The 26,391-nt window shown below is 45.9% G+C and overlaps 1 protein-coding gene across 1 annotated transcript in view; it reads left to right on the forward strand.

Annotated features, from left to right (window-relative positions):
* Nucleotides 1-26,391, forward strand: part of ABCC12 (ATP binding cassette subfamily C member 12) — an 86,133-nt gene that overhangs the window by 15,339 nt on the left and 44,403 nt on the right. Inside the window, 22 exon segments of the mRNA XM_017530061.2 lie at nt 1,518-1,673; nt 4,582-4,720; nt 5,009-5,120; nt 5,123-5,241; nt 6,508-6,608; nt 6,610-6,679; nt 7,429-7,486; nt 7,489-7,524; nt 7,527-7,574; nt 11,579-11,598; nt 11,600-11,687; nt 11,690-11,724; nt 14,521-14,628; nt 16,707-16,797; nt 16,800-16,945; nt 20,925-21,012; nt 23,393-23,422; nt 23,425-23,462; nt 23,464-23,501; nt 24,853-24,868; nt 25,989-26,145; nt 26,148-26,191. Of these exon segments, the coding sequence (XP_017385550.2) occupies nt 1,518-1,673; nt 4,582-4,720; nt 5,009-5,120; nt 5,123-5,241; nt 6,508-6,608; nt 6,610-6,679; nt 7,429-7,486; nt 7,489-7,524; nt 7,527-7,574; nt 11,579-11,598; nt 11,600-11,687; nt 11,690-11,724; nt 14,521-14,628; nt 16,707-16,797; nt 16,800-16,945; nt 20,925-21,012; nt 23,393-23,422; nt 23,425-23,462; nt 23,464-23,501; nt 24,853-24,868; nt 25,989-26,145; nt 26,148-26,191 (1,738 nt within the window).

The raw sequence follows: 26,391 nt of genomic DNA on the forward strand, positions 1-26,391 counted from the left end.
AGGCCCAGCTGATTTTTTGTATTTTTAGTAGAGACGGGGTTTCACCATGTTGACCAGGATGGTCTTGATCTCTTGACTTCGTGATCCACCCGCCTCGGCCTCCCAAAGTGCTAGGATTACAGGCGTGAGCCACTGCGCCCGGCCGAGAATTCTTAATAAATTCTGCATACTAGTTCTTTACAGTTAAGTGGGTCACATCTGTACCAGTGTGTTGTTTCTCTTACAAATTATGTCTTCTGATTAATGGACATCTGTAATTTCAATGTACTAGAATTTATCAAGATTTTGGTTTAAGACATTTTTTAAAAATTTGCTTTAAAAAATTCTTCCCTATCCTAAGATCATAAATATATAAATATCTGTATGTACTTTCTACTGTTAACATGGTATTCCTTTTTCGCCTTGTTACTTTTAGCTTATTTGTGTCTTTATATTTGAAATACACATCTGGTACCCAGCAGATGTTGTTTTTATATTCAGTCTGACAATCTTTGTTTTTTAATTGAAATCTTTAGTTCATTTATATTTAATGTAATTATTGATATGGTGGGTTTAAGTCTATTGACTTGCTATTAATATTTGTCTTCTATTTATTCCTTTTGTTTTTTATTCTTCAGTTCCTTTTTGCCTGTCTGTTTTGGGGGGTGGGGGTTAATCTACTATTAATGTTTTATTTTATTTCCTTGACTGACTTCTTAGCTTTAATCCTTTTTAAAAAGTAGTTTTCTAGGGCTAACACAATGTTACAATTTATAGTTTGTTATTTGTGTATCATTCCATACTTTATTTGAAAATAATTATATTTTGCTGTGTGTTACTATGTGCTTATTTTTTACTTTCTGTAGGGGAGGAGCTCATCTTAGATGTCTCCCATACTTATTATTATTCATTCATTCAATAAATACTTATTAAACATCTACTATGTACCAGGGACTGTGCTAGGTATTGGAAATACAGCTTTGAACAAGACAAACATGAAGCCAACAGTTTGTTTGGGGAAATGAAAAAGTATGTGGAAAGTTTTCCTAGAAAAGGAAATGTGAGCAGAAATTGGTCAAGTGAAGAAAGGGATACTAGATGGTTCCAGGTTGTGGCAGCAGTAAATACAAAAACTAAAAAGCAGGAGGAATAAACAGCTTGTCCAGGGAGTAGTAAGATATTCCACATGGAATATCTTATAGGGCCTCGTTCAAGAACTTGGAGGCAGATAGTTACTTGAGAAGTGATTATTTATAAACAGCTGATTTGAGAAGTGCCTGTGTGGCCTCAGTGTCACTGCTATGAGCAGAGGGGCCTGATTCTACTAGGCAACATAGCAAATTCCCAAAAATTTAACATTTTGGCTCTCACCAGCTGGCCCCAGCACATCACTGCTCAAAAGGCTAATGAACATAATGAATGCAATTCACAGCTTCTGAGTGCCACTGTGGTTGTTACTGTAGATACAAGTTCAAGCCAGAGAGAGTTGGGGCAACGACCCCAATGTGGGGAACACTGAGTGTCTTGTTTGTCTGCAGGTTGGCACCCAACCCAGTAGATAATGTGGGGCTGCTCTCCTTCACCACATTTTCCTGGTTCACACTGGTGGTGAAGAAAAGCTACTGGCAAAAGCTGATTGTGGACACTCTGCCCCTGTTGTCAACATATGACTCATCCGACCACAATGTCCAAAGGTACCAGGATTTGCTTGGGTCACTGTATTAGTACAGTTTCATACTGCTATGAAGAAATACCCGAGACTGGGTAATTTATAAAGAAAAAGAGGTTTAATGGAGTCACAGTTCCATGTGACTGGGGAGGCCTCATAATCATGGTGGAAGGCGAAGGAGGAATAAAGGCACATCTTACATGGTGGCAGGCAAGAGAGCATGTGCAGGGGAACTGCCCTTTATAAAACCATCAGATGTCATGAGGCTTACTACCACAAGAACAGCACAGGAAAACCTGCCCCCATGATTCAATTACCTCCCATGGGGTCCCTCCCATGACAAGGGGGATTATGGGAGCTATAATTCAAGATGAGATTTGGGTGGGGAGACAGCCAAACCCTATCAGTTACCTCAGGAGAGAAGCCCACACTAGGGAAGTGTCCTGTATCTTTTGTGTGCTCTTTTGTGTGCTCCCTAGTTGTGTGCTCCACAATTTTCCCAATGTGGAAAATGACACCCATGGCTGCTGGTAACTCTTCTCTGAGACTTGGACTGGACTGCATGAACTTCTTGGCTCGGGTTATGGGGAGATGGGAATTAGCTGGCATTAGCGAGGAGAGGGGATTCATTGGAGGGCTATGGCCTAATAAGGCTCAGGACCCTTCTGGCTGGGCTGCAGCTGGTTTGCAGGGGTACTGCATCAGGACAGAGGTGGCTGGAATCTCACTTTGCTCTGTGCTGGTCAGACTCCACTTGACGAGCATGCAGCTTTAGGCATCAGGTTTTGTTTTACTTTAAAAAATCATTATTGGACTTTTATATTACAAAATATATTTAAGGCTGGGCGCAGTGGCTCAAGCCTGTAATCCCAGCACTTTGGGAGGCCGAGGCGGGTGGATCACGAGGTCAAGAGATCGAGACCATCCTGGTCAACAAGGTGAAACCTCGCCTCTACTAAAAATACAAAAATTAGCTGGGCACGATGGTGCGTGCCTGTAGTCCCAGCTACTCGGGAGGCTGAGGCAGGAGAATTGCTTGAACCCAGGAGGCGGAGGTTGCGGTGAGCTGAGATCGTGCCATTGCACTCCAGTCTGGGCAACAACAGCGAAACTCCATCTCAAAAAACAAACAAACAAACAAACAAACAAAAAAAAACCAAAATATATTTAGATTGATTCTAATGAAACTGCCAATATTTGACAATTTTAACCTGTAAAAATGTAAATATCATCTGTCCAACCTAATTCATATTCATTATAAAAATGTGGAAGCAGCGGAAGGTTAAGCCATAGAAGTATCTCTCCCACACTGCTGCTATACTCCCTGGAGGTCAGCACTGTGAAAATGTCAGCGTGGCTCCGTCCAGAATTTTCCTCCTCTGGTTAAACACACCCTGGGCTGCCATCGTCTTCTTCAGATCAATACCTCTTCTTACTCCTCACTCACAGGTCATGTTTTATATTAATGTAAACAGAAATGAAGCATACTACATAACTGTTGATCAGATTTCTCTTTTCAGTTAAGAGTTTATGAAGGCTTTTCCATGTTAGGACAAAGACATCAAGTTCATTTTTCCCAGCAGCTACATTGAACTCTGTGGTTCTGATTATCTATATAATAGAAAGAATGGAGAAGTCCTGGGAGCGTTAGTCATGGCCTCCTAATTGCTTCTAGAATTGTGCTTCTCCTCAGCTGTGCCCCGAAGAAATCTCAGCTAGTGGTAAACTCTAAAATCTACCGCCTGAAGAAAGTTGCCGGGGAGCACTGAGGGAAAGGGACTGGAGTGGCGTCTGCGGTATGCCGGCTCTCTTCCATCCTCTCTGGCCGGTATTCTCCATCTGTTCTTAATGTTTCCTCCCATTTACCCAGTATCCACTTACATCCTTGTCTCTCCCATGTTGCGTTATGCTCCTAGGGGACCCCTCCACTTCAAAGGCTTAAACACCAAACACACGCTGACTCCCGCAGTAGCATGTCCATGTCTGTCTCCAGGCCACGTCCCCTTTCCAGACTCTGAAACTACGTACCCAGCATCCGACGGGACAACTGCACTTAGGTGCCTCATGAGCATCTCCTGTCTAAAGCTGGCCCTATTCTTGATCCAGGGCCCCAACCTGACACTATTCCTCTCCTCTTCTGCTTTTCCTCATCTCCGTCTCTATAAACTCTGTTCACACAGTTGGCCAAGCCAGAAAACTGGGGTCCATCCTTGAACCTCCTTCACCTTTCCTGCCACATCTCATTCATCAGTAAGCCCTGTTGTCGCTCTCCGTCCGCTTTTCTTTAATTCCACTGCCACCTCTCACCTGGAGGCTGACAATCTCCTGCTGTGGTCTCACGCCATCATCCATCACTTTCATAGCAGCCAATTGATCTTTTAGATGTGCAAAATGATATTGTCACATTGGTTTAAAAATCTGTAATGGCTTCCTTTGCCTTTGGAATGAAGGAAGGGCTTTGAGGTTTTCCCTAGGTCCCGTGAAGTCCCCCAAGGTCCCAAGAGTTTCTGCCTTACTTCCCACTGTCCCGACAGCCCCTCCCCTTTGCCCACCACACTCCTGTCTCTCTGGCCTTCTTCCAGATCTTTGAAATGAACAATGTCCTCGCTGCGCTGAGAAGATTTTTCTCTTGACCTCTCTGTTGCCTCTGTCTTCTTATAAGAGCTGATACTGTGGCAGAGATGAGTGATAGGCAGAGGAAAAGAAGGGCTGGCAAGGACCAAGATGCCACACTCATACCAGCTTGTGTCTAGGCATTACCCTCTGCCCTTCCCAAGTCAGGAAAAGCAGAAAGCAGAGCTAGTGCTGGAAGGCACCACTGCCAGGAAGGAGGGCTGTGCTGAGCACCGTTGCAAGACCATGCCCAACAGAGTAGCTTCAAACAGCACATGGAGGTGCCAATCCCTTTTATGCTTCCTGTTTTTTCATCGCAGATTTCTAGTCCTTTGGGTTGAAAGGATAGGTACTGAGAAGGCCTCTCTGGGCCATATGGTCTGGAAATTCCAGAGGACTCGCTTGTTGATGAACATCGTGGCCAATATCACGTGCATCATCACAAAAACCATAGGGCCAGTGAGAGGGGTGGCCCTTCTTCTGCTTTGCCTGCTAGGTCTCCAGCCTGGCACAGAATGTCATTAGTTACTTTCTCTACCAGCTGGTGGGTTTAGTGCATTGTGATTATCTTTGCGCTCCTTGGGGGCGAATTTTCATAAAGCTAATCCTTGTCAAGCACAGCAGCAGCCACCAAAATTAATTAAAAAGTTTGCCTCCTAAAGTCAGCTTGCTGCCATGATCTAAGGCCTTCTATGCCAGCCTCAGCCCTCAGTGGCCCTCTCCTCTCCCCATCACACTATTTTACAGCCAGTTTTCATTCACAAAACCCTCCAGCTGACTGAGAGAGCATCTGGAAAAGTCTGGGTTGTCAGTGGCCTGTGTATAGCCCTTGTTGCCACCGAGTTTACCAAAGGCTTCTTTCAGCTTTTGCCTAGGCCATCAACTACCGCACAGCTGTCTGGTTGGAGGTGGTGCTCTCCACCCTGGTTTTCGAAAACCTGGTGTCCCTCAAGACATTGACACACATCTCTGTTGGTGAGGTAAGCTGGCCTAGAAAAGGAGTCCTGAGTGGTTTGAGTGCATGTGAGATCTGGGTCCTGGATAGAGCACCTGCCTTCCCTTTGTTTGACTATGACCTGTCCGTCATGTCCCAACTCCTGGCTAAGTGAGGTGCTGGAGACACAAAGCACCAGAGGAGTTCAGAGAGAGGAGGGCTCCGTTCAGGCTGGAGAATTTGGAGAGGCTTCCTAGTTCCAGCTGGAACAGGGCTCAGGGGTACTTCATCCAATTGCTTCGATGGTCAATGGGAACAGTGGAGCAGTACCGAGCACACTATAGGCATTTAATAAAATGGATGGACTGATGGCTCCAATAATCCCAACTGTTAGCGTAGGGGATGCCAAAGCCACAATGAAGACCTTGTCTGTTGGACTTCAGAGCTGACGTTTTCTTAAGCTCTTAATCCTTGGCAATAAAATTCTTACCGCTTATCAAACACACACACACACTCCCTAATCAAGGGAACCCCAGGTGGTGTGGGGTAAGATAAAAGACTTGCTTCTTTCTTACAGTTGCTCTTTTAGCAAACTTAAAGCATTTAATTATGATTAGATTCAGTTGCATATAGCAAACCCAAAATAAAGTGGATTAAACAAAAGGAATTAATTTCACCCCATGTAAAAGGAATCTAGAAGGGAACAATGCAGGGTTGGCACAGGAGATTCCAGATCATTCTGCCTTTCTTCATCACTGTCTTTGTACATGGCATTCATAATGGTTCAAAAGGACGTGCCAGAGACCCAGCCATCCCAGCCACGCTTCAGACAGGTGGTAGGAGGAAGAACAGAAGAAGGGGTGCTTTTCAGGTGGAGTTGGCTGCCTTTAAGAATTCATCCATGTAGCAGGATTGGCGGAGGACAAACCTCTCAAACACGAACTGAGAAAGGAAGTGGCTTTTTATTTGGCCGGGAGCTGCTGGAGGCTAATGCCTTGACCACTGAGCCCCCAGAGAAGCAACTTCTTTCGCTTCTTAGGGGCTGACAACTCTAAAGCGGGAGCAGGGGTGAAACTCCATTATGCTACTAGATGGTAACATTATGCTTCAAGTCTTTCTGCATTGAGATTCTCAGCCTTAAAAGACCGGCCACTCCAAAATCGTACCAGAACCCATAAAACTCATCATATTGGTCCTCAGTGACCCCTTCCTGCCTTAGAGCCTAGAACCCCTCAGCCAGTCTGAAAGTCTTCAGTTGAAGAAATGTTTGACTGACTCTTCCAAACCTGAACCCATGCACTTTTCTTTCCAGGTGTTCAATATACTGTCAAGCAATAGCTATTCCTTATTTGAAGTTGCCTTGTTTTGTCTCTTGCCAGCCACCATCCTGATGCTAATGGCCTTTTGTGCAGGATGCCTTTTTCATTCCGGGGCCCACAGCTCTCACAGCAATAACCATGTATGTCCTATGCATAGTTATTCAGGTAACGACAGGCTTGTGCACTTCTAGCTATTTTATATTTGCATTTCACACACTTTCACTGAATTGGGTAGAAGGCTGCGTTTCTGGCGCATGGACCTAAAGCTTGTGCCCCATTTTGTACTCACAGATTTACTTCCTTTGGAACAGAGTAGTTTTGTTTTTGCTTTTGTTTGGTGACAGAGCTGTCACCCAGGCTGGAGTGCAGTAGTGCAATCATAGCTCATTGCAACCTCAATGTCCTGGTCTCAAGCAATCTTCCTGACTCAGTCCTCCCAACTAGCTGGGACTACGGATGCATGTCACTGTACCTGGCTAATTAAAAAAAAAACATTGTAGAGATTGGGTCTCACTTTGTTGCCCAGGCTGGTCTTGAACCCCTGGGCTCAACCCATCCTCCTGCCTCAGCCTCCTGAGTAGCTGGGATTACAGGTACAAAACACTGCACCTAGCCACAGTGAAGTTTTTTACAAAACTTGAATTTGAATGCTCCAGGAAGGGGAATGCTTCTTCAGTTTGTCAAAGCCCGCAGCACTCCCCTTAGTCCTGCAATTCATGCCTTTATATCACCTGCCTGACCCCCCTCAGACAGCATCAGCAGCCACAACTCAAGGGAGGGAAAGATTTGGCTGAGAATCTCAAGCCAACTTCCTTTAGAACTTTTCCTGGCACTTACACTCCCATCTCTGGATTTTTAGGCCAGGTGCAACTCAGCAGTTCTCTCTGAAAACAGTGTTTGTACCTTGATTTCAGATGTTTATGGCCAAGCTCAATTCAGCTTTCCGAAGGTCAGCAATTTTGGTGACAGACAAGGAGTTCAGACAATGAATGAGTTTCTGATCAGCATCAAGCAATCAAAATGTATGCCTGGGAGAAATCTTTTACCAACACTATCCAAGGTAGGACAGAAATAGCTGCTTTAAAAACCACTTATCTTGTAGAATGTGCTCTTCTAAGGGGTTCTTAAGGTTCCCAGGGCCAGGTGTTCCAGAAGGAGGCTGAGGGGACACTCTGAGCTGCTCTGCAGGTCAAAGGATTTTTCGAAGGATTATGGAGATTTAATAATAGAGCCAGGCATCTGTTCTGGTGAACCCAAGGGTGAGTGACATATGGTTTCTCTTTCCTGGGACATGTGGATCCTGGTTCTGGCGAGTTACCTTTAGTAAAAATAATCCACTAAAACAGTGAGCAGGTAAAAAGCTGTCTCCAGCTATTTCCTTGACTTAGAAGACTTGTATACACACATGCTCTCACACACCCAGCGTTACACAGACCTCTTCACCTGCAGCAACGTCCTTGTGTTTGAATGGTCCACTGACTCAACATTCCTTGGACAGATATGAGAAGATGCACATGTAGCTTTGTTTTTTAAAGCTGATATAGAATCTATTTTGATCAAATATAAATGCAAATTTAATTGCAGGGACATTAACATAATTGCTGACATAGACTCAGGTGGTTCACCAGCTAATGATCTGGACCACTGTCACAATTGATTCTCTGAATGTACAATTACACTTTTGCACCAGCATGGAATTGGGCCAAAGCTGTGTATCTGTACTCTAGGGAGTGGCTGTAGAGAATCTGCTTCTGAGCTGGTCAAAGGAAGTGCCCCAGGTTAGGACCCTAGCAGCACTAGAAGACCCAAAAACACATCCTCACACTCCTGAGTTCACTTCAGTGCAATTTAATTTGATTTGATTAAAGTTGATTCCATTTGATTTAATTCAACTTAACTCAATTTAACTCGTCAATTTAGTTCAATAAATGTATATCAAGTTCCTACTGTGTGCAAGGCCATGGGAGCTACACAGATGAAATGGAAAAGGGTTTCTGCTTTTACGAATAAGGGAGGATGAGATAACTGAGCTCAAAAATAGCCACGAGTTTGTTGGCTCTACCTTCATAGTATATCCGGAAGCCATCTGCTTCTCTCCATTCCACTCCCACCCAGTCCAAGCCAATATCCTCTCCCTCCTGGACTACGGCAAGGCCTCTAGGCACTCCCCCTGCCTTCCCCCTCTCTCCTGAAATCCACTGTGCACTCAACAGTCAGAGTGACCTTTAAAAAATGTCAATCAGATCCTCTTCCTCCTCTGCTGGAAAATAGTGGCTTCTTATCACACTTGGATGATTCAAAGGTAGGTCTTTGGAAGGGAATCCAAATTCTTCCATATGACCTATTAGGTCCAACACGATCTGGCCCCTGGTGCCCTCTCAGACATCATCACATTTACCCTAAGCTTCAGTAACTCAGCTCTAGTGGTGTCTGCTTTAGTCTGTTTCTAGAGCCACATAGCACGCTCATTCAGGCTTCGGGATCCTTGCACTCGCTGTTCCCTTTGCCTGGAGTGCACTCCTGCTGGATGTTTACGGTGGCTTTGTCTCGACTTTAGGTCTCTTCTCAACATCCAGAGAGGACTTCTGGACCGCAGTGCCAAGCAGATCCATGCCCTACCTCTCAATCACTTCATCCTGCTCATGTGTTTCAGATCACCCAACACAATTTGCAGTTATTTAATTGTTTATTTCTTTATTTTCTGTCTCCTCCACTGGAAGAGGGCCAGACCCTTTTCACTCCTCTATTCTCCAGCCACAGGCATATAGTAGACATCAGGTTCAAATATCTTGACTGAGTGAACACATGAATTCATGTTGTTCTGTGGGGGAAGGTAGGGAAAGTGCCACAAGAGAAACAGAGACGCTCCGCAGGGGAGCACACTAGATTGGGGGAGACTGGGAAAAGCTTCCTGGCAGAGGTGGCTTTCAGGTAGGCCAAAGGGACAGAAAGGATCGGGGTGCACAGAGAACTGGGGAAACCCCCTCAGGGAGGAGCAGAGGCCTGGAGGTGGAGATAAGAGGGTGCTCTTAGGGACAAGGGGGTGCTGGATGTTCTTTTGAGTAAGGGCACCTGGATAGCAGAGCTTGGATCCCAGGAGAAGTGGGCTCCAATTCTGTCCCAATCACTGAAAAGGCAAGTTACTAAACCTGCAAGGATAGTTTGCTCTCCTGTCAAAAAGGCATAAAGTAATAGCCTCTCATCACACAGCGGTGAGGACGATCTAATGAGAAAGCGCCTGTGAAGAGTTGAGCAGAGCACCTGGCACTTAGTGATCACTCTGTTAGAATGTCTATGGCTATCCCGTGCCGATGTGAAAGGGCTTTTGCAGAGGAGGCTGGAATTGGGGTTGAGGACAAGAAACAGCAGGGAAGGAGGCTTGAATGTAATTTGTGAGCATTGCAGAGAGGTGGACATATTCTGGACTTAGGAAAGGGAGAATGCTCTTGAGTTTTTGTGGCTATTCTTGGGACTCCAGGCAGGTGCCTTCAGGCCAGCAGCATATGTGTTTTCTTTCTCCCCTACAGTACAGTTTTAAAAAATGTTATTTCAATTAGTTCCCAATATTTAAAATTAGGGAGATGTCTTACAAAAATATGGACCTCATGGGAGGATTGCTTGAACCCAAATATTCAAGACCAGCCTGGGTAACATAGGGAGAGCCCATCTCTGCAAAAACATTTTTAAAAAATTATCTGGATGTGGTGGTATGTGCCTGTGGTCTTAGGTACTCAGGATGCTGAGGTGGGAGGATTGTTTGAGTCCGGGAGTTTGAGGCTGCAGTGAGCTCTGGCCTGGGGGATGAAGCAATACCCTGTCTTAAAAATAAATACATAAATAAAACTCTGGACCTCAGACTTCGAAATTGTTGATGGTCTGGTTGTTACTGGACCAAACTGGGGTCTGCTCATCTGGCACAGTAGGGCCAAATATCCACAGAGGTTTTGTCGCTGGAGAAATGAGGGCATTTATTTGCCGCGAGCCGAGCAAGGACAATCAGGCCGCTCATGCTTAAGACCTGGCCTCCCCTGTGGCTTGCAAGCGAGAGTTTTTAAAGGCAGGGGTACATTTCAGAAAAGCAAAATTAGAGGCAAAAGTGTAACTCAGTATGTGGAGGTTATATGTTGGTTTGGCCTAAAAGGGTGGGATATCTTGAAGCAGGCAGCCTATAAATCATGGGTAGATTTAAAGATTTTCTGATATGTACCTGGTTAAGGAAGGGAAGCTTTGTCTAAAGATTTGGAGTTAGCAGAAAAGAGTGTTGGATCCGGTCTGTGGGCGTGATCTTGTTCAGGTTCCTCAGGAAGAAATTTAGAACCGAAACTGCAGTGAGAGCTCTGTCCTCAGCTCCCCCTTGTCTGAGGTCTGTGTACCAGCGGATCCATTGGCTGGGGGTCCGGGTTTCTGAAACACAACTCAGAGACATATGTTAAGACAGAATCTTTAGTTTCTGTAGGGTAACCAAACATTTTTGTGACTCTAACTTGGCTATTGTTTCAGGCTATTACCTTCTTGCTTATCAAGTTGCTCATTTACTTCTCAGGGTTAGCTGGGTTCCTAGAATTTCCCTTGAAGGAACTCAAGATTTTCCTTTGTTTCAGTGCTTGCAATTGGTGGGGAGCAGGCTCCTAGGAGAGGTCCCTGATGTATTTCATGGTAGCGCCAGCCTCCCCTGCCCTGAGAAGGGTCTGCCCCTTTGATTCTTCTCTCCATTACCGCTGCGCTCCAGAGCCCCGCTCTGGTCTTCCCTCCCCCTGTTCCCACTCCCGTTGTTGACGGTACTTGCCTGGCCCCTGTAGGCATCTAAGTTTATGAATCCTGACACAGAGTGTCAGGACTGGAAGGGGCATTGGACACCATCCAATTACAGCAGCTGATAGGTACCGAGCTCTGAGTACCTGCTGGGTTTGTGCCCGGGACTTTCTGTGGTTTCTCTCATTTAGACTTCACAACAGGACTCATGAGCACTCATTTGAAAGAGGACAGCGTAATGCTAATACATTTCATAATGCTAGCATTTGACAGGCAAAATGAGACCACCTTGGACTGTTTTCTATTTTGCAGACATAAAAAGAAGGGAAAGAAAAATTACTGGAAAAAGCTGGATTTGTCCAAAGCGGAAATTGTGCCCTGGCTCCCTTCATGTCCTCCATAGCCATCGTGCTGACATTCTCCGCCACATCCTCCGGAGATGCAAGCTCGTCGCACCCGTGATAAGAGCTGGCTCAGGATCAGACCTCTTTTGCACCCTGACCCCTGCAAGTCCCAGGTGTGAAGCCCCTCCCTACCTTCGCTCAATACAGGAATTAGGAACATCATCCAACCATGGCAGGCCACAGGATGTGACTTCAACTCCAATCTTTTTTTTTTTTTTTTTCTGAGACAGGGTCTCATTCTGTCGCCAGGCTGGAGTGCAATGGTGCAGTGTCGACTCACTGCAACCTCTGCCTCCCGGTTCAAGTAGTTCTCCTGCCTCTGCCTCTCAAGTAGCTGGGATTACAGGTGCACACCACCACACCTGGCTACTTTTTGTATTTTTAGTAGAGACAGGGGTTTCACCATGTTGGCCAGGCTTGTCTCGAACTCCCAACCTCAGATGATCCGCCTGCCTCAGCCTCCCAAAGTGCTGGGAATACAGGCATGAGCCACTGTACCCAGCCACCTCCAGCTTTTAAAAACAAGTGCGTGGGTTGACAAGGGGCCCAGGAGAGCCTGACAGCAATTCTTCCCAAGTCCTTGGCTGGGCAGTGTCCGTAGTTAATGTTGGAATGCAATTTTAAGTGTGAAAAAAAAAAAAAAAAGAAATGGAAACCAAACAAGCAATTGGCTGTTTTATTTATTTACGCTACAAGAAGGAGAGTTTAGAAAATTTTCTCAGAGGGAGGGGGTGTAGTTATTAGGAGAGGCGGTGCTGTTGGGCTCAGAGTCTGGGTTTAGGAACCTGGTCTGCCTTGTTTAAATCCAGACTCTGCTCTTTACTAGCTATGACTTATAGCAAATCATTAAGCCTCTCTGGCTTCAGTTTTGTTATCTGTAAATGGGACGATGGTAGCCACAATCAGCGCTATTGTGAGGACTGAATCAGTTATTTTGTATAAAGCGTGTAGAACCATCTTAGGCTCTTAGGTGCTGTATAAGTATTAGCTGTCCTTGTTAGCCTGATTCTCATCTGGGCCAGGCAAATGAGGATTGAAAGCCTTAGAGGGAAAATTGGGATGAATGTGAGATGTTCAAGTTCTTTACAAAGAGCCTCAACATCCAAAGATAAAGAAATGCTGAGCTAGAGGGAAAAGGATTCCTGGCTTAAATAAAGAAAAAAAACAGCTAAGCATTAAACCAGGTATTTGGAGAAAAGTCAACAAAGGCAAGAAAAAAAATGAGAGAGAGAGAGAGAAGGAAATAAGCCAGTATGGGTAAGTGCGTAGAGGAAGAATTGCACCTAAAATCAGGGACCTCACTGGGGGAGGAAGGAGGTGACGTTTGCAAAGCCAGAATGGTCTTGCTAAGCCATCCTTTATGGAGCCCAGGACTGCCCTGTGTTGTTTAATCCCATGACTGCCCTGTATTTATTGGTGAGTTGCTTTTGTTTTCTCTGGTTCTTCAGCAGGCAACCTCTCACGCACAGTTCACTCTCACTTGCTCTAGGGCCTTCAGCCCAGCTGTGAGCCCAAAGCCAGACTGAATGGCAAGGATACACCAAGGCTCTATGCAACACTGCCCAATTATTGTGGCTTTCTCTGATCCCAGACCAAAAAAAAAAAAAAAAAAAAGAAACCTATTTTCTTTTTTCTCCAGTAACATATCAAGCAAATGAATTTGAAACCAAATTGAGCACATGCAGTTCATATTTTTGAACGTGATGTTTTAGGGGAATCTAGACCAAAACCAAATTTCCTGAATGCAAAGCTCTGGGTCCTTTGGAGTCAAAATTGATGGCAGTCCCTTCCTCTGCTAGGGTCATGTCAGGAGTAGGTCAGCCCCAGGGTACTCTGTCATATCAGGCAACAGATTCCTTTGGGATCTAGAAGAGCTGAGTTTCCTTTGACGATGTATTTAGGACCAGATGTGATGGAAGCATCCTTCATCAACCTCTTAATGAAGGGACTAGGATTAGTTGAAGCTGGGGCCCCGTCCATGGGGCCCATTTAACAGCAGGCAGGATCACTTAGGATTTGATGAAGAAAGTTGTATTATTAATTTCTTAAATGGGTGGGAAGGGAGAGGCTGCTAATTACAAGTTGGACAGATGAGAAGATGAAATTGGAGAGCACCAACTGAAGGGAGAAGGCTTGTTTTCATTGAGCTATAGAATATTAACCACTCACTAGGCAGGGTGCAGCAAGGAAGGCCCCAGTGAACAGAGGTGATTTTTTTTTCGGGGGTGGTTCGGAGGGAATTGCAGTTGACCAAAGGCTCTCAAATCTAGCCTTGTGTGGTGCATGGGGAGGCAGAGGGTGGAGGCCAGGCCTTGGGAACAGGAGAGCCGGGGTCACCCTTCAGCTTCCCCCAGAGGCAAGCAGGTCCCTCCGGGAACTTTCACCTCCCTCCCTGAGGCTGTGGTGTGGTGTGTAGCACGGACATGGATGCTCTAGCTCCAAAGGGTCAGATGCCTCCGAAGAACTGAGAGCAGGGGGTGTCTTAGGACATCTGCATGGGCTTCAAGTGAATAGTCCAGGTTCAAATGAGGATGCAGTGTAGATGGAGATTGCCAGGTGTATTCAGTTAGTGGCCTGCCTCAGGCCTTTTCCCTTCTGAATCAACAGAGACAAGGGGATATACTTGCCACCATTTTGGTGAAAATCCAAAAGCAAACTAGATTAAGATGCTGCTGTTTCTAACCAGCCAACCCATGGTTTCTGAACCATGAAATGAAAGCATTGTTCCTCTGTGCATTCTGACAATGCCACCATTTCTAATCTCAGCAAGTTTAATCCCCATGTGTATAATGATTTAGAGCCAAGGTGACTTCTCCTTCTAAACCCTCATACTTCTCTTTTGTTCTTCAGGCATTTAGTATGATTGCCATGTTTAATGTAATAAAGTTTGCCATTGAAATTTTGCCCTCCTGAGTAAAAGCAATGGCTGAAGCCAATGTCTCTCTAAGGAGAATGAAGGTAACTAATCCTGGGTGAGTAAGGAAGAGAGATCTCATTTTAGGGTGGGAAAATGCTCAGATATGTAGAGGCTGTACCAACATGTTGGAGAGCTGGGTCACTAGTTGAGCTGACATTGGAAGATGGGCATTCATTCAAAGTTAGATAAATAAACGTGTATGAAGGATAGAGCAGGCAGAGTTTTATAGGTTGTCTTACTTTGTAGGAATGATGAGATAGAGTCTCTGTACATGAAGATGATGTTCCTGACCCTCTATTCCCTAAACAATCTATATATCCTAAGTGTTCCACAAGTGAATTTGGGTTTGTACTGAGTCACCCCTACTTTACCTGGTTTGTCCTTTGATGGGCGTGGTGATGGAAGTGATGAAGAGGATGGTGGGGTCCCCAATTTATGCACTCATTTAGTTTCTTCATTCATTTATTCACTCATCAAAAATTTACTTTGTGCCTCCTATACACAAGACATGGAAAATGCACATGCAAGGAAGAGAGAGCCTTTATCCTCAAGAGCCTCTGTTCCAGTGTGGGACCAGGCACTCCAAGGATTTCTATGCATGATAAGGATATAAGTGACATTCAAGAAGGGCAAGTAAAGTGTTTTGAAAGTTCAGCTGAGGAGAGGAAAGGGAATAAGGGCATTTGAGCCAACACAAAACTTGTTCAAGCATCTATGAATGAATGACCATAGATCATCATTGATTGAATGATCTTACCTAAGCCAGAAATCCGCAAGTCATTGTAAGCATCCTTGGTTCATGTACTCCTCTTTTCCCTTAGCATACACATCCGACCAGTGAAGAACCCTGTCAAGCCAACTCCTGATTATGATATTCTCTCCGTATTAAGGGGTGCCATTGTAAGGTTGGACTGGAAGGTGCACTGCTGAGTTACCACTTTTTGAACAAAACATAAGAATCAACACCATCTCATTAACTGCATGTATTATGATATCAGAAAAAAATAAAGGTGCTTCTTAAACTAGATGAAGGATGGCATTTCTTGACTTCTCAAGCTTCACTCTGTCCCTACTGCCATTGCCTTCAATTGGGGCCTCCATCACCTCTCATCTGATTAGTGCAGTGATTTACGAACTAACCCTTCTTTTTCTAACATTCTCCTCAGGTCCGTATAGCACTCAACCCTAAGAGAGCTGTTAAAATATTGGTCTGATTACCAATACTCATTCTCACCTGCTCAAAATCCTTGAATCCTTGTCTCCTCCAGATTCTCCACCCATGGGTTCGCAGTTTTGTGTCCACCTCTCTTCCTATCCCCTTCCCACCTTGAGCTCTGTGCCTCAGTAATTCTGAATTGCTTGTTTCATGCCGCTACCCCAGCAAACCATGCCTTTGCATGCTCCTTGCCTTTGCCCATGCTGGGCCCTAAGGTGGAATGCTCTCATTGTCTTTCCCGTCTCTCATCTCTGCCTGTACAACACCTGCACAGACCCAGCTCAAGCACCAACTGCACGGACCTCGAGGATGAGAAGCCAGTGTCCCTTCTCTGCAGTCACAATACTTTGTCCTCATCACATTTTACAGAAACAATCTGTGCATGTACTCATCTCCCTCCAGACTCTAATCTCTTAAAGGTCAGGAACTGTGCCATATTTATATTTGCATTTCTGCTGTTCGGCCCAAAGTCTGGCACATCGTCAGGGCTTAGCAAATGCTTTGTTGAACTGGGCTGAGTGGGCTAGGAACAGGACACAGCAGAGATTGAACACATGACCTTGGTTTCATAAGCATTTAGTGCTAAGCAGTGAAGTCCACTGCCCTAAGACTGGCAAGACTGACTGTCTTGAGCACGAGGGTGAAATGTAGCTGGGATCGGCATTCTCCAATGTGGGTAACCCACATAGGCCTTGTGGTTAAAAGGCAACTGTTCCAGATAGCATGAGCTAGTGGGCTATTTCTGCTGCAGCTTCTCCTGGGGGAATAATTTCAGAACCTCTTTCCTGGATGTGCTGGGTTAGAATGGTCAAAATTATGACTTGGGGTTATTAGAAGATATATTGGGATGATTCTTGCAAATGCATGACATCTGCTCCGTTAATTTTATCTCTTTAATCTTAGAAAATTCTCATAGATAAAAGCCCTCCATCTTACATTACCCAACCGGAAGACCTAGATATTGTGTCGCTTGTAGCAAATGCCACCTTGACATGGAACATGAAGCCAGCAGGAAAAGTGACCCAAAGAAAGTGCAGAACCTGAAGAGGCATTTATTCAAGAAACAGCAGTCAGAGGCATTCCGTGAGTGGAGTCCAGCAGCCAAAGGAGCCACTGCCCACGTAAGCCTTGTGGTGAGAAAGGTGAGTGTGTGTTGCACAGATGTGGCCTCTAGCCCTCCTCCTTGCATTGTATAGCTATGACCTTCCCCAGGTCTGATTCAGTTCAGTTAGAACGGGAGGTGGTGATGGGATGTCTCTAACCAGAGTCCCTGTATTATTCCCCTAATTTTAAAACTATGTACATGAACACTGGAGACCCCCTCTCCGAGCGTGGAGAAGATGGTGGTTATATTCATTCTGATTTGCAGGGCTTCCCTTGGAGTCCGTTGCAATTTTGAATGAACAGTCCACTCCAGGTGGCTAGGCTTGACCTGACTAGCTTTCATAAATCTTTTTATATTTGTTCTTTTCTCATGAGTGTGAGACAGGGTCTTACTCTATTTCCCAGGCTGGAGTGCAGTGATGTAATCAAAGCTCACTGCAGCCGTAAACTCCTGGGCTCAAGCGACCTCCTACCTCAGCCTCCCAAGTAGCTGGGACTACAAGTATGCATCATCACGCCCACATAATTTTTTAAAATTTACTGGGGGAAAGTGATAATTTTTAAGTTAAATTTTATTTTATTTTTTTGTAGAGATTTCAGAGCCTCTTTCTTGCTGTTTCCCAAGCTGGACTTGAACTCCTGGCCTCAAGTGATTCTCCTGTCTTGGCCTCCTGGGTCAAGCACTGGGATTATAGGCATGAACCACTGCTCCTGGCCTAGATAGGTTTTTAATTTCACATTGAAATATTATGATAGATAATGATGACTGAAAATTTTGAACACTACTATTTACCAGACACATAATAAACTCACGTTACCACCCCAATAACCAGGCATCACAACTGCCCCCACTTGATGATTGAGAAGCCCGAGGCACAAGAGTGTTAAATAGCCCAAGGTCACTAGCTAGCAGTGGCAGAGGAGGGTTTCACACCCAGGGCACCTGGTTTCAGAGTCTGGGCTCTTAACCACAGGGAAATACTCCTCTTATAAAAAGCAAACTGAGATCAACAAGCAATCTGGCCAAGATCTAAAGGTCTAAGCCAGCCAAGCCAGCCAGTGTCTGTTGGCTGTTCCGTCCCTCAAGACTGGGGGAGGGAGATTTTAGGCCACACTGTGGATTTAGGGAACGTTTGGCCTCCTCCTGCATCTCTTGCGTGCCTCTGCTTCTTGCTCTGGGAACTCAGCAGTGCGCTCCCAGGGTAGCAGTGTTGATTTAGCTGCAGAGGGCCCAACATTAATCTTGTGCCTAGTATTTTAATCTCTCACCTTGTTGACTCACTCTTTCCCTGTGTGAGCATTGTAGAAGGAAAGGTTCTCATTTATTATGTAACGTCAAGCTCAATAGCCAGTGTGAGAATGGTACTCTCGTAGCTAACGATGCTGACTGCCACGTATTCATTGGAAACAATATTTGGTTGGCTGAGTACAATTGAGCTCAGATTTCAGCTAAGTCCCACCGAGTGCCACCTACTTTGCCTTCTTGTCACTTTCCCCGCGGAGCGCCAGACTTCCCCCACACTGCCTTCCCATTTGCCTCCGAGAGGCCTCTACAAACTCCCCGGTGCTCTAAGGACATTGCCTTCTAGCCACGAAATGGTTTTACTGACGTGCTTTTCAGTATGTTGGTGGCTCCAGAATTCGTGCCTCAAGGATGCAGTCAATGTTTTGTGGAATAAATTGAAGTTACAGTGTGGTGCTGATGAAGTGTATTGCCTCTGGAACCTGGGGGACCCTAGTTCCAGGCCCATCCACTTTCTAGCTGCTTGACTTTGGACATCTTGCCGAAGCTCCCTGAGCCTCTGTTTCTTTACCTGTGCCATGCATTTCATAGAAGTACCCATTTCACAGGGTGGCTGTGAGAACTCAGACACCACATAAAAATGCTAAGCCCATAGTTACTGTCAACTGATGTTAGGTACGGCTGTTGCCTTTTTCTTTAATAATTATGTCCAGCCTCAGTGCTGCCCTCAAATGTTCGACATTCAGCACATCCAAGTTTTTCCAGGTTTAGCTCCTCAATTCCATTAGACTGGATCCTCCATGGGATCAGGGTTTTTTGTTCACAGCTATGTCCTTATCTCCAAGCCCAGCGTGTGGCTCGGAGGTTGCCGGCAATGTTTGTCGGGTGAAGCGTCAGAGGATAGAGGCCTCATGGATTTTCTGCTAAAGACAAGGATGAATCTAGAAGGCTTCTTCCTTGCCCTCAAGAAGTGGACAGGACTCAAAGGGCAACCAAGTACCTAGTGAGACTAGATCACATCTGTGGTCTCTTTGTCCGCAAGTCTCCATAATGCCCCAGTTTCTTGAAGCCCTTTTATGGGAATTAAATAGAATCAACTTCATTTACATGCATATGGGCTCCACAAAGGCAGGGAGGCAACTGCATGGATCACTATTTTGTCCCAAGGTGCCTGGGATTCAGCAAAGACCTTGTCTAAGGAATTATTGATGACAGGCAGCAACTCTCATGTGTTGCAAGTGGCAGAGAGGGGATGTCCCTTTCTGGTCTAGCTTGGGGTGGGGAAAAAAAGCCATATTTGGCCCCATGTTGGGCATCTTTGCCCTACAGATTACAGGGAGCAGGCCTACATGAGAATGTTCTTAGATGCTCCAAATGCAGTACTGCAATATCTGCTTGAACACAAGAGTGGTCCTGCTCCCACCTCAGTCTCCACATGGGCTGTTGGCCTGCAGTGATTCTCCCCAGATATCCCCGTGGCACCCTTCCTCACCTCCTTCAGGTCTTACCCAAATGTCACCTGTGGCAGATGCTGTTCCTGCCCATGTGCCCTGGACCTCTAAGTGTTTCCTGGCCATCTTCCAACTGCCTTATCTGTATCTGTGCCCGAGGGCTCTGCACACCTCCATAAAGACCTTCACAGACTAGAGAGGAGGCCTCAAACAATGACTGCTGGGGCCTCAATACCCCAACTCTTTCTGCCACTGGACGAGACAAAGCCATACTCAGTTCCCCAGAGCTTCCTCCAGTTTCCCTGCAGGGGTGAGTTCCATCTGCCTCCTGGGTAGGATATTCTGTTAGGGAGCTAACCCAATCGGCTGCCCTTTTTGGGCCACCTTCCCTCTCCTGTATCACTTTTCCTCTTCCCTGATGGAATTTCCTGCACCTTCCAAATGTGAGTGTGACTTTCATTCAAATCCTTGATTCAAGGTGTGTTTCTGGGACAACTCAAGCTAAGACATCTACCTTTCCAGTATGGCTTTCCTGGCACCCCCGAACCCTCAGTCCACTCCTTGTCTCTTCTCTGCTTTCATTTCTCCATGGCAAGCATAGATGTGCCTGCCCTACATTTCACTTACTTGTCTTGCTTCCTGCCCCTCCCCCCATGACTACAAGGTAAGCTCCATGAGGGCAGACTCAAGCCTTTGCCCGTTGTGTTCATTGCTGTTCTTGCTGGTGGTTTGAACAGTGCCTGGCACATAGCAAGCTCTAATAGTGATTTGTTGGTTGAATTAATAAATCCGCAGCTTTAGAATGTTAGAATAGTGTAACTTCTTAGTAATTCCAGATTGCGTTATTATGGTGGAGGATTCCACAAAAGAAATTTTTTTTTTGAACAGCTCCTAGATCTCCATGCTTCAAAAGCTACCCTAATCGCCCTGGGTTGTACAGCCTTTTGTGTCCCATTAGATTTGCTTTCCTGGAGTCTGGACACAGAATAGTCTTCATCTTCAGGGCCTGTGTCTCCCAGATCAGCACAATGCTGTTTCACATCAGTGATCTTACATAATTTCTAGAAGCCCTCTGGGTACCTGGCTATGCCACACAAGGGAAAGCACTTAATTAAGACTTACATTCCTGCATCCTCCCAGGCTGTGTGTATGTGGGCAGGGGTGGGGTGGCTACAGTTGCCATGTCCCAGAGCCTGCGGTGACCCCTTGGTCTCCACCTGGACTGACCAGCACAGTTTGGGAGCAGCACCTTTGGACCAGATTCTCTAAGAAGTGGGAGAGAATAACCCACATGTTAATGTCCCGTCTCTGTTTCTCTGGCAGGGGAAGATCTTGGGAATATGTGGGAATGTGGGAAGTGGAAAGAGCTCTCTCCTTGCAGCTGTCCTAGGGCAGGTAAGCTGTGTGGTAAGTGCTGTAAAGATGGGACATTAACATGACAATGAAATGGCCCCTTCCGGCCAGGTGTGGTGCCATCAGAACAGTGGACCCAGCGGATGGGCTAGGCTGCACTGGACACTGTGCGTGTGGTTCATGTTCATTTCTGGGAGGTTAATGCATTCAGCAGCTCCAGGGCCCTGGGCCAGATGAGGCTGAGCTTTTCACACACTCTTGAATTTGCCCTCTGAGGAAGTGTGTTGAATGGTGATTGCCCCCTTGCCTAAAGCTCGATCATGGTCAAAGGAAAGATGGGTCCTTAAACCCGTGGTTTTCTCCATGACTTGGGCTGCCCTGATTTAGAAATGCCAGCAAGGCAGCTGGGTGAGGAAGGACTTTGGCATCTGGAACTCACGGTGACTATAGATATATTTTATGTGTGAACTACAGCAGCTTGTGCCCCCAGCTTTTGCAAACCTTGGGGTAAAAGAGAGAGGGGACTTGGGTCCTTATACCTTCTATACTCCCTCTAAGTTGGGTGACCCCAGGGAAAATGGCCAAGCCATTTGTAGTTTTCACAAACCTCTATATCACCATGGTTTTTAAGTCACGTCCCATATGAATGAGTTTTGTGGGAAAAAAATGCTAAGTCCTCTTTCTCCCCCTCTGCTGTTGCTAAAGGGAAGTTTGGGCGGCTGGGATTGCCTCTTTGAGGAAGAGGTCAGGGTACTTCTGAAGAAGTGGGGATAACAGAATACGGTGGTGGGGGGATGTGTCTTATAAGTTTTAATACGAGTGACTTCTTTTGGCCTCGGTTGACTCATCTATAGAAAGAATGCCAACTCCTTCCCTTCATGGAGGCGGAGGTGGGGGTTGAATTGGGTGAGTTCTTGAGGTTCCCCCACATTCTGAGAGTGTGTGCCTCCGTGATGAGTCAGTGGGAGCCGTTGAGGTGACTCAGCTCAATCCTCCACTTAATGATGTAAATACTCTTGATAGCATCCTACTGCATAAGGGATGGTCCAACTTCTGCTCAGATAGCTCCAGTGATGGGAAACTCATCATGTCACAGCCAGGTCCCTCTTTGGAGAGTTTTGATGTATATTGGAGTGAAATTTGCCTCCTTTTAACTTCTGTCCTTGGGAAATTTTGAGATAACATTGAATCTAACTCCCATGCAACAGTGGTAGGATAAGGCCCCTCACTGCGGCCACTGGGGAGGAAGGGGGGCACTCTGGACTGCTTGGGTTCCCCAGCCATTTCTGCCACATGCTCACTGTTTAGTTTTGGGCAGGTAACTTAACCTCTGTGAGCCCCATACAACCTCTTGGTTTCCTTGTCTGTAAAATGGGGCTAAGGAGAGTTGCGGTGAGGACTGAATGAGATTATGTAAGTAATAGTTGGCTACAGGATAATTTTCAAGGCCAGTCATGGTGATATACTTTGAGCATACACTTAATGCAGTGCACGGAATATACCCTACACATTAAAAATACCACGATCACTATTGTTATCATCATGGTCTTTTTTCCAAATTGAATTCTCTGTCCTTTGCATAATTCCTGAAGTGAAATGGCATCACATCCTTTGGCTGCCTTGGCGACTCTCTTTCTCTGCCCCCGGACCCACTGCCACTGCCCCGTGAGCATCAGCCCTGAGATCTGTGGCCTGCCCCACATGTTCCCTCTGTTGATAGCTTTGAACGTTGCATCCCCACGAATGTCTACCCTTGTCTATTGGATGCTCACCAAGAGGGGTCATCTTAAATGAATGTATGTACTCAGGGTCGCAAACTGGAGCCCATGCATAGTTTTAAGTGGATTGCTGAATGTTTTAAAAGTCCAAAGATTTCATATGCAACTGGATCTTTGACTCCTCTTGACAAATCAGCAACTCCTGCCCCATCAAGCCTGCATCCTTGCATACCACCAATGATGCAACTGAGTCAAGGCGGCTTCCTGAAGGTGGGGCTAGCACCAACAGCCATGCAGGCTGTTCCCTGCTCCCAGGAGCTGGCTGAGCAGGTTGGATCCAGCCAATGCACCTGGAGGAAGGGGAGCCTCTTGTGAAGAGTCTGCTCAGAGGACATCCTGTTGTAGTCGGGCCCAGGTGCCATGTGCACTAGGAGCAGCCCTGCAGTCCAGGCTCTCCAGTTTGCAGCAGGGCTCACCACTGCCTCTTTCTAAACATTCCCTGCTTGGCCCTATGCAGGTGTTTGACTCTGAGATTCTCCATCTGCATGGTTGGGCTTTCTGGTGCTTGGACAAGATGTTCGGTTGACGCTTTTGCACCTTTGTAAGCAATACTCATGAAATCGATGGGTGGCCGGGAGCAATGGGTGCTCGGGAAAAGTCCTCAAGGCTTGGCTCCTGAAGCTTCTCTGGTCTTGCTGCTCCATGTGCCCCTGTGCGAAGGGGTGGTGGCAGTCTGTGGAACTTTGGCCTACGTTCCCAGCAGGTGTGGATCTTTCATGGAAATGTGAGAAAAAAACATACTATTTGGAGAAAAGTATGATTGCAAAAGGTAGTATTAACTTTCAAAGCAAGAGGCACATTTACGTTTGGTACACATTCTCCTACAGATGCCAGTGCTGTTGGTAATGACTGCTAAGTGGGTTCTGAGTTTAATGAGTTCTGATTAAACATTCATCAGATCCACAAAGACACTGGTTGTCTTCTTCCTGAGCCAAGCATTCAGGAGAGGCAGCTTCTGCAGACCTGCGACTGCACGCTGGGAACAGGATAGAATTGGCACTTCATTCCCAGGGCAGAGGAGCATATGTTCCAAGGTTCTCTGCAACAGGACATATGTGGCCTGACGAAAGAAATAGAAATCTAGCAATTTTGCTTTAGGCTGAGTACCCAAAACTGCTTGAAATCATGAGCAAGTATGTAATGAATCAGCCCTGACATTATTAATCGACATCAGAGCTCTCAGGATATATTATCACCGTTAGTGTCCTCAGAATGATCTAATCGAATAAAAACAAAGCTCAACTTATAATTGCTCGATTTTCAAATGTTATTTTATTTTTAAATGGACATAATTACATCTATCTCTGGGGTGCATTTTCATGTTTTGATATATGATGCTGGGGGAGAGGGGAGTGTGGGGAAAAAAAAGATGTTGACCGAAGGGTACAAAGTTTCAATTAGACAGGAGAAATAGGCGCTAGTGACCTATTTGACACAATGGTGACAGTAACACATTTTAATGCATTATATATTTCAAAAGTACTAAATGAGTATACTGTGAATGTTTTCAACACGAAAATTGCGAGTATTATTTTTAATAACCGCAGTACGTAATGAACAGAGAGCAATTTGGGAAGAAGTATTTTCTCTAAGAACATTTAACAACTGATTAATTAATTCCATAATCACCTTGGACACTTCTAGAGTGATTCTCTCCCTACTTCTGAAATGTTTGATTTTTCTAAATTTTAATTTTAATGTAGATTCAGGGGGTGCAGGTTTGTTACAGAGGCACATTGTGTGATGCTGAGGTTTGGGTTTCTACTGCTCCTGTTCACTCTCTAGTGGACATAGTACCCAAGAGGAAGCTGTTCATCCCTGCACCCTCCCTCCTTTTGGGATCCCCAGTACCTATTGCTGTCTTTATGTCTGTGCATACCTGAGGTTTAGCCCCCACTTATAAATGAGAACAAGTGAGATTTGGTTTCCTGTTTGTGTGAATTTACTTAGGATAACGAAGTCCAGCTGCATCCATGCTGCTACATGACCTTGTTCTTTTTTATGGCTGCATAGTATTTCATGGTGTATGTATATCGCATTTTCTTTATCCAATTCCCTATTGATTGGACCATCATCTTTAAGCTCTGGAAAGTAATGGCTTCCTATGGTTCTTTGCTTAGCTTGGTGTATTGCTATGTACATTCTCTCATTTAAGTCCCATAACCACCCATTTAGGGAGATTCTGGCATTATATCCCCATTTTATAGATAAAGAAAAAGGCCCAGAGAGGCGAGTTGACCCTCCCAAGGTATTAAGTGCTATTAAATGTTGAGTTGAGTCTTGGACTTAGACTTTGAGCTCCAGAGCAGCATCAGTTGCCTGGAGCTGGAGGTGCCTGACAGCTGGGTCACTCAGAAACCTTTCCGGGCATCACAATGCTGAATTAAGAGAATTGGAGTTGGTGTTAGGAATTTGGCTGTAAGCTCTCAAGCAGTAGTTTGCCCTTTCCAATCTTACCCACCAACTCTGTCCCTGCTGCTGGCATGGCCAGCATGTATGTTCCCAGGAAGAGGCTTGTCAGTTACCCCTTCTTCCCTGGCCATGTCATCCTGTGGCCAGGAGGCTCAGGTGTGGCAGGGAGGTGATCAGTGCAGGAGTCAGTGATCAGTGCAGCCAAATTATTCTGCTCAGCATCTCTTGGCCTGTGCCACCCACCTGGAATGCCTTCTTTTTCTGTGGAAGTGGACTGGACAGAGGGTTGCCTTATTCATCAAAATGACGTTCAGAGGGCAAATATGTGCCAAATGCCTTCAGCATGCAGGGCAACATGGGGACAGAGATGGCTCAGGTGTATGTTTGCCCTTAAGATACTCAAGCCTGGAAGGAGCTATTAGAAATGCACAGAAATGACAGTGCACCAGGAAGAGATGTGCCAGGTGGCAGGAGACTATGCTTGGATTGTTCCAAGGTGGCAGAGATCACAAGAGGGTGGTGGATCTGGAAAGAGAGGGTGGCACTTGAATTGGGCTTTGAAGAATGGCTCTAGCATCATTCCTATGTGGCGTGATTAGCAGAGATTCTGCTCCTGGGGCAGAAACTGTGGTTCTCAGGGCCATAGGAAGCAGGCGGGTGGGAGGAAATTGAAGGTGGGAGGGGCTGAGGGGAGGAAGATGTGCTGAACAGTCTGAGTCTTGTAGTCGCAAATTGGCAAATGTAGCAATAGTAATAATAGCCCCTACTGTCCCCTGTCCACAGAGAAATAATAGTTGCAGATTGGCAAACATAATAATAGTAATTATAGCCCCCCCATCCATAGATTGGGGAGCGGGGCCTCAACCTCTCCAGGGAGCAGAGGCAGCAGATTAGCCTGGCCCACACTGTCTACTCTGACCATCAGCTCTACCTACTGGATGACCTCCTGTAGGCCGTGGATGCCCACTTGGGGAAGCACGTCTTTGAGGAGCACATTAAGAAGATGCTCGGGGGAAGACGATCGTCCTGGTGACCCACCAGCTGCAGGTAATGGGACATGCAGGATCCAGGAGGTCACGGGATGGGTATGGCTGGTGCCTGATGCTCACAGAGGATCCTCTTCTGCCTAAATCTACCTGCCTTCAGCTGGGAATGTGGGGAGAGAGCCAGGGATGCAAGAGACACTCATGCTTCCCCAGCCTTCCTGGCTCCCAGGAGCCCCGCCTGCTCCACTCTGTGTATGGCCT

The sequence above is a fragment of the Cebus imitator genome, unplaced genomic scaffold (genome assembly GCF_001604975.1).
Source record: "Cebus imitator isolate Cc_AM_T3 unplaced genomic scaffold, Cebus_imitator-1.0 Scaffold63, whole genome shotgun sequence".
Taxonomy (NCBI): Eukaryota; Metazoa; Chordata; class Mammalia; order Primates; family Cebidae; genus Cebus; species Cebus imitator.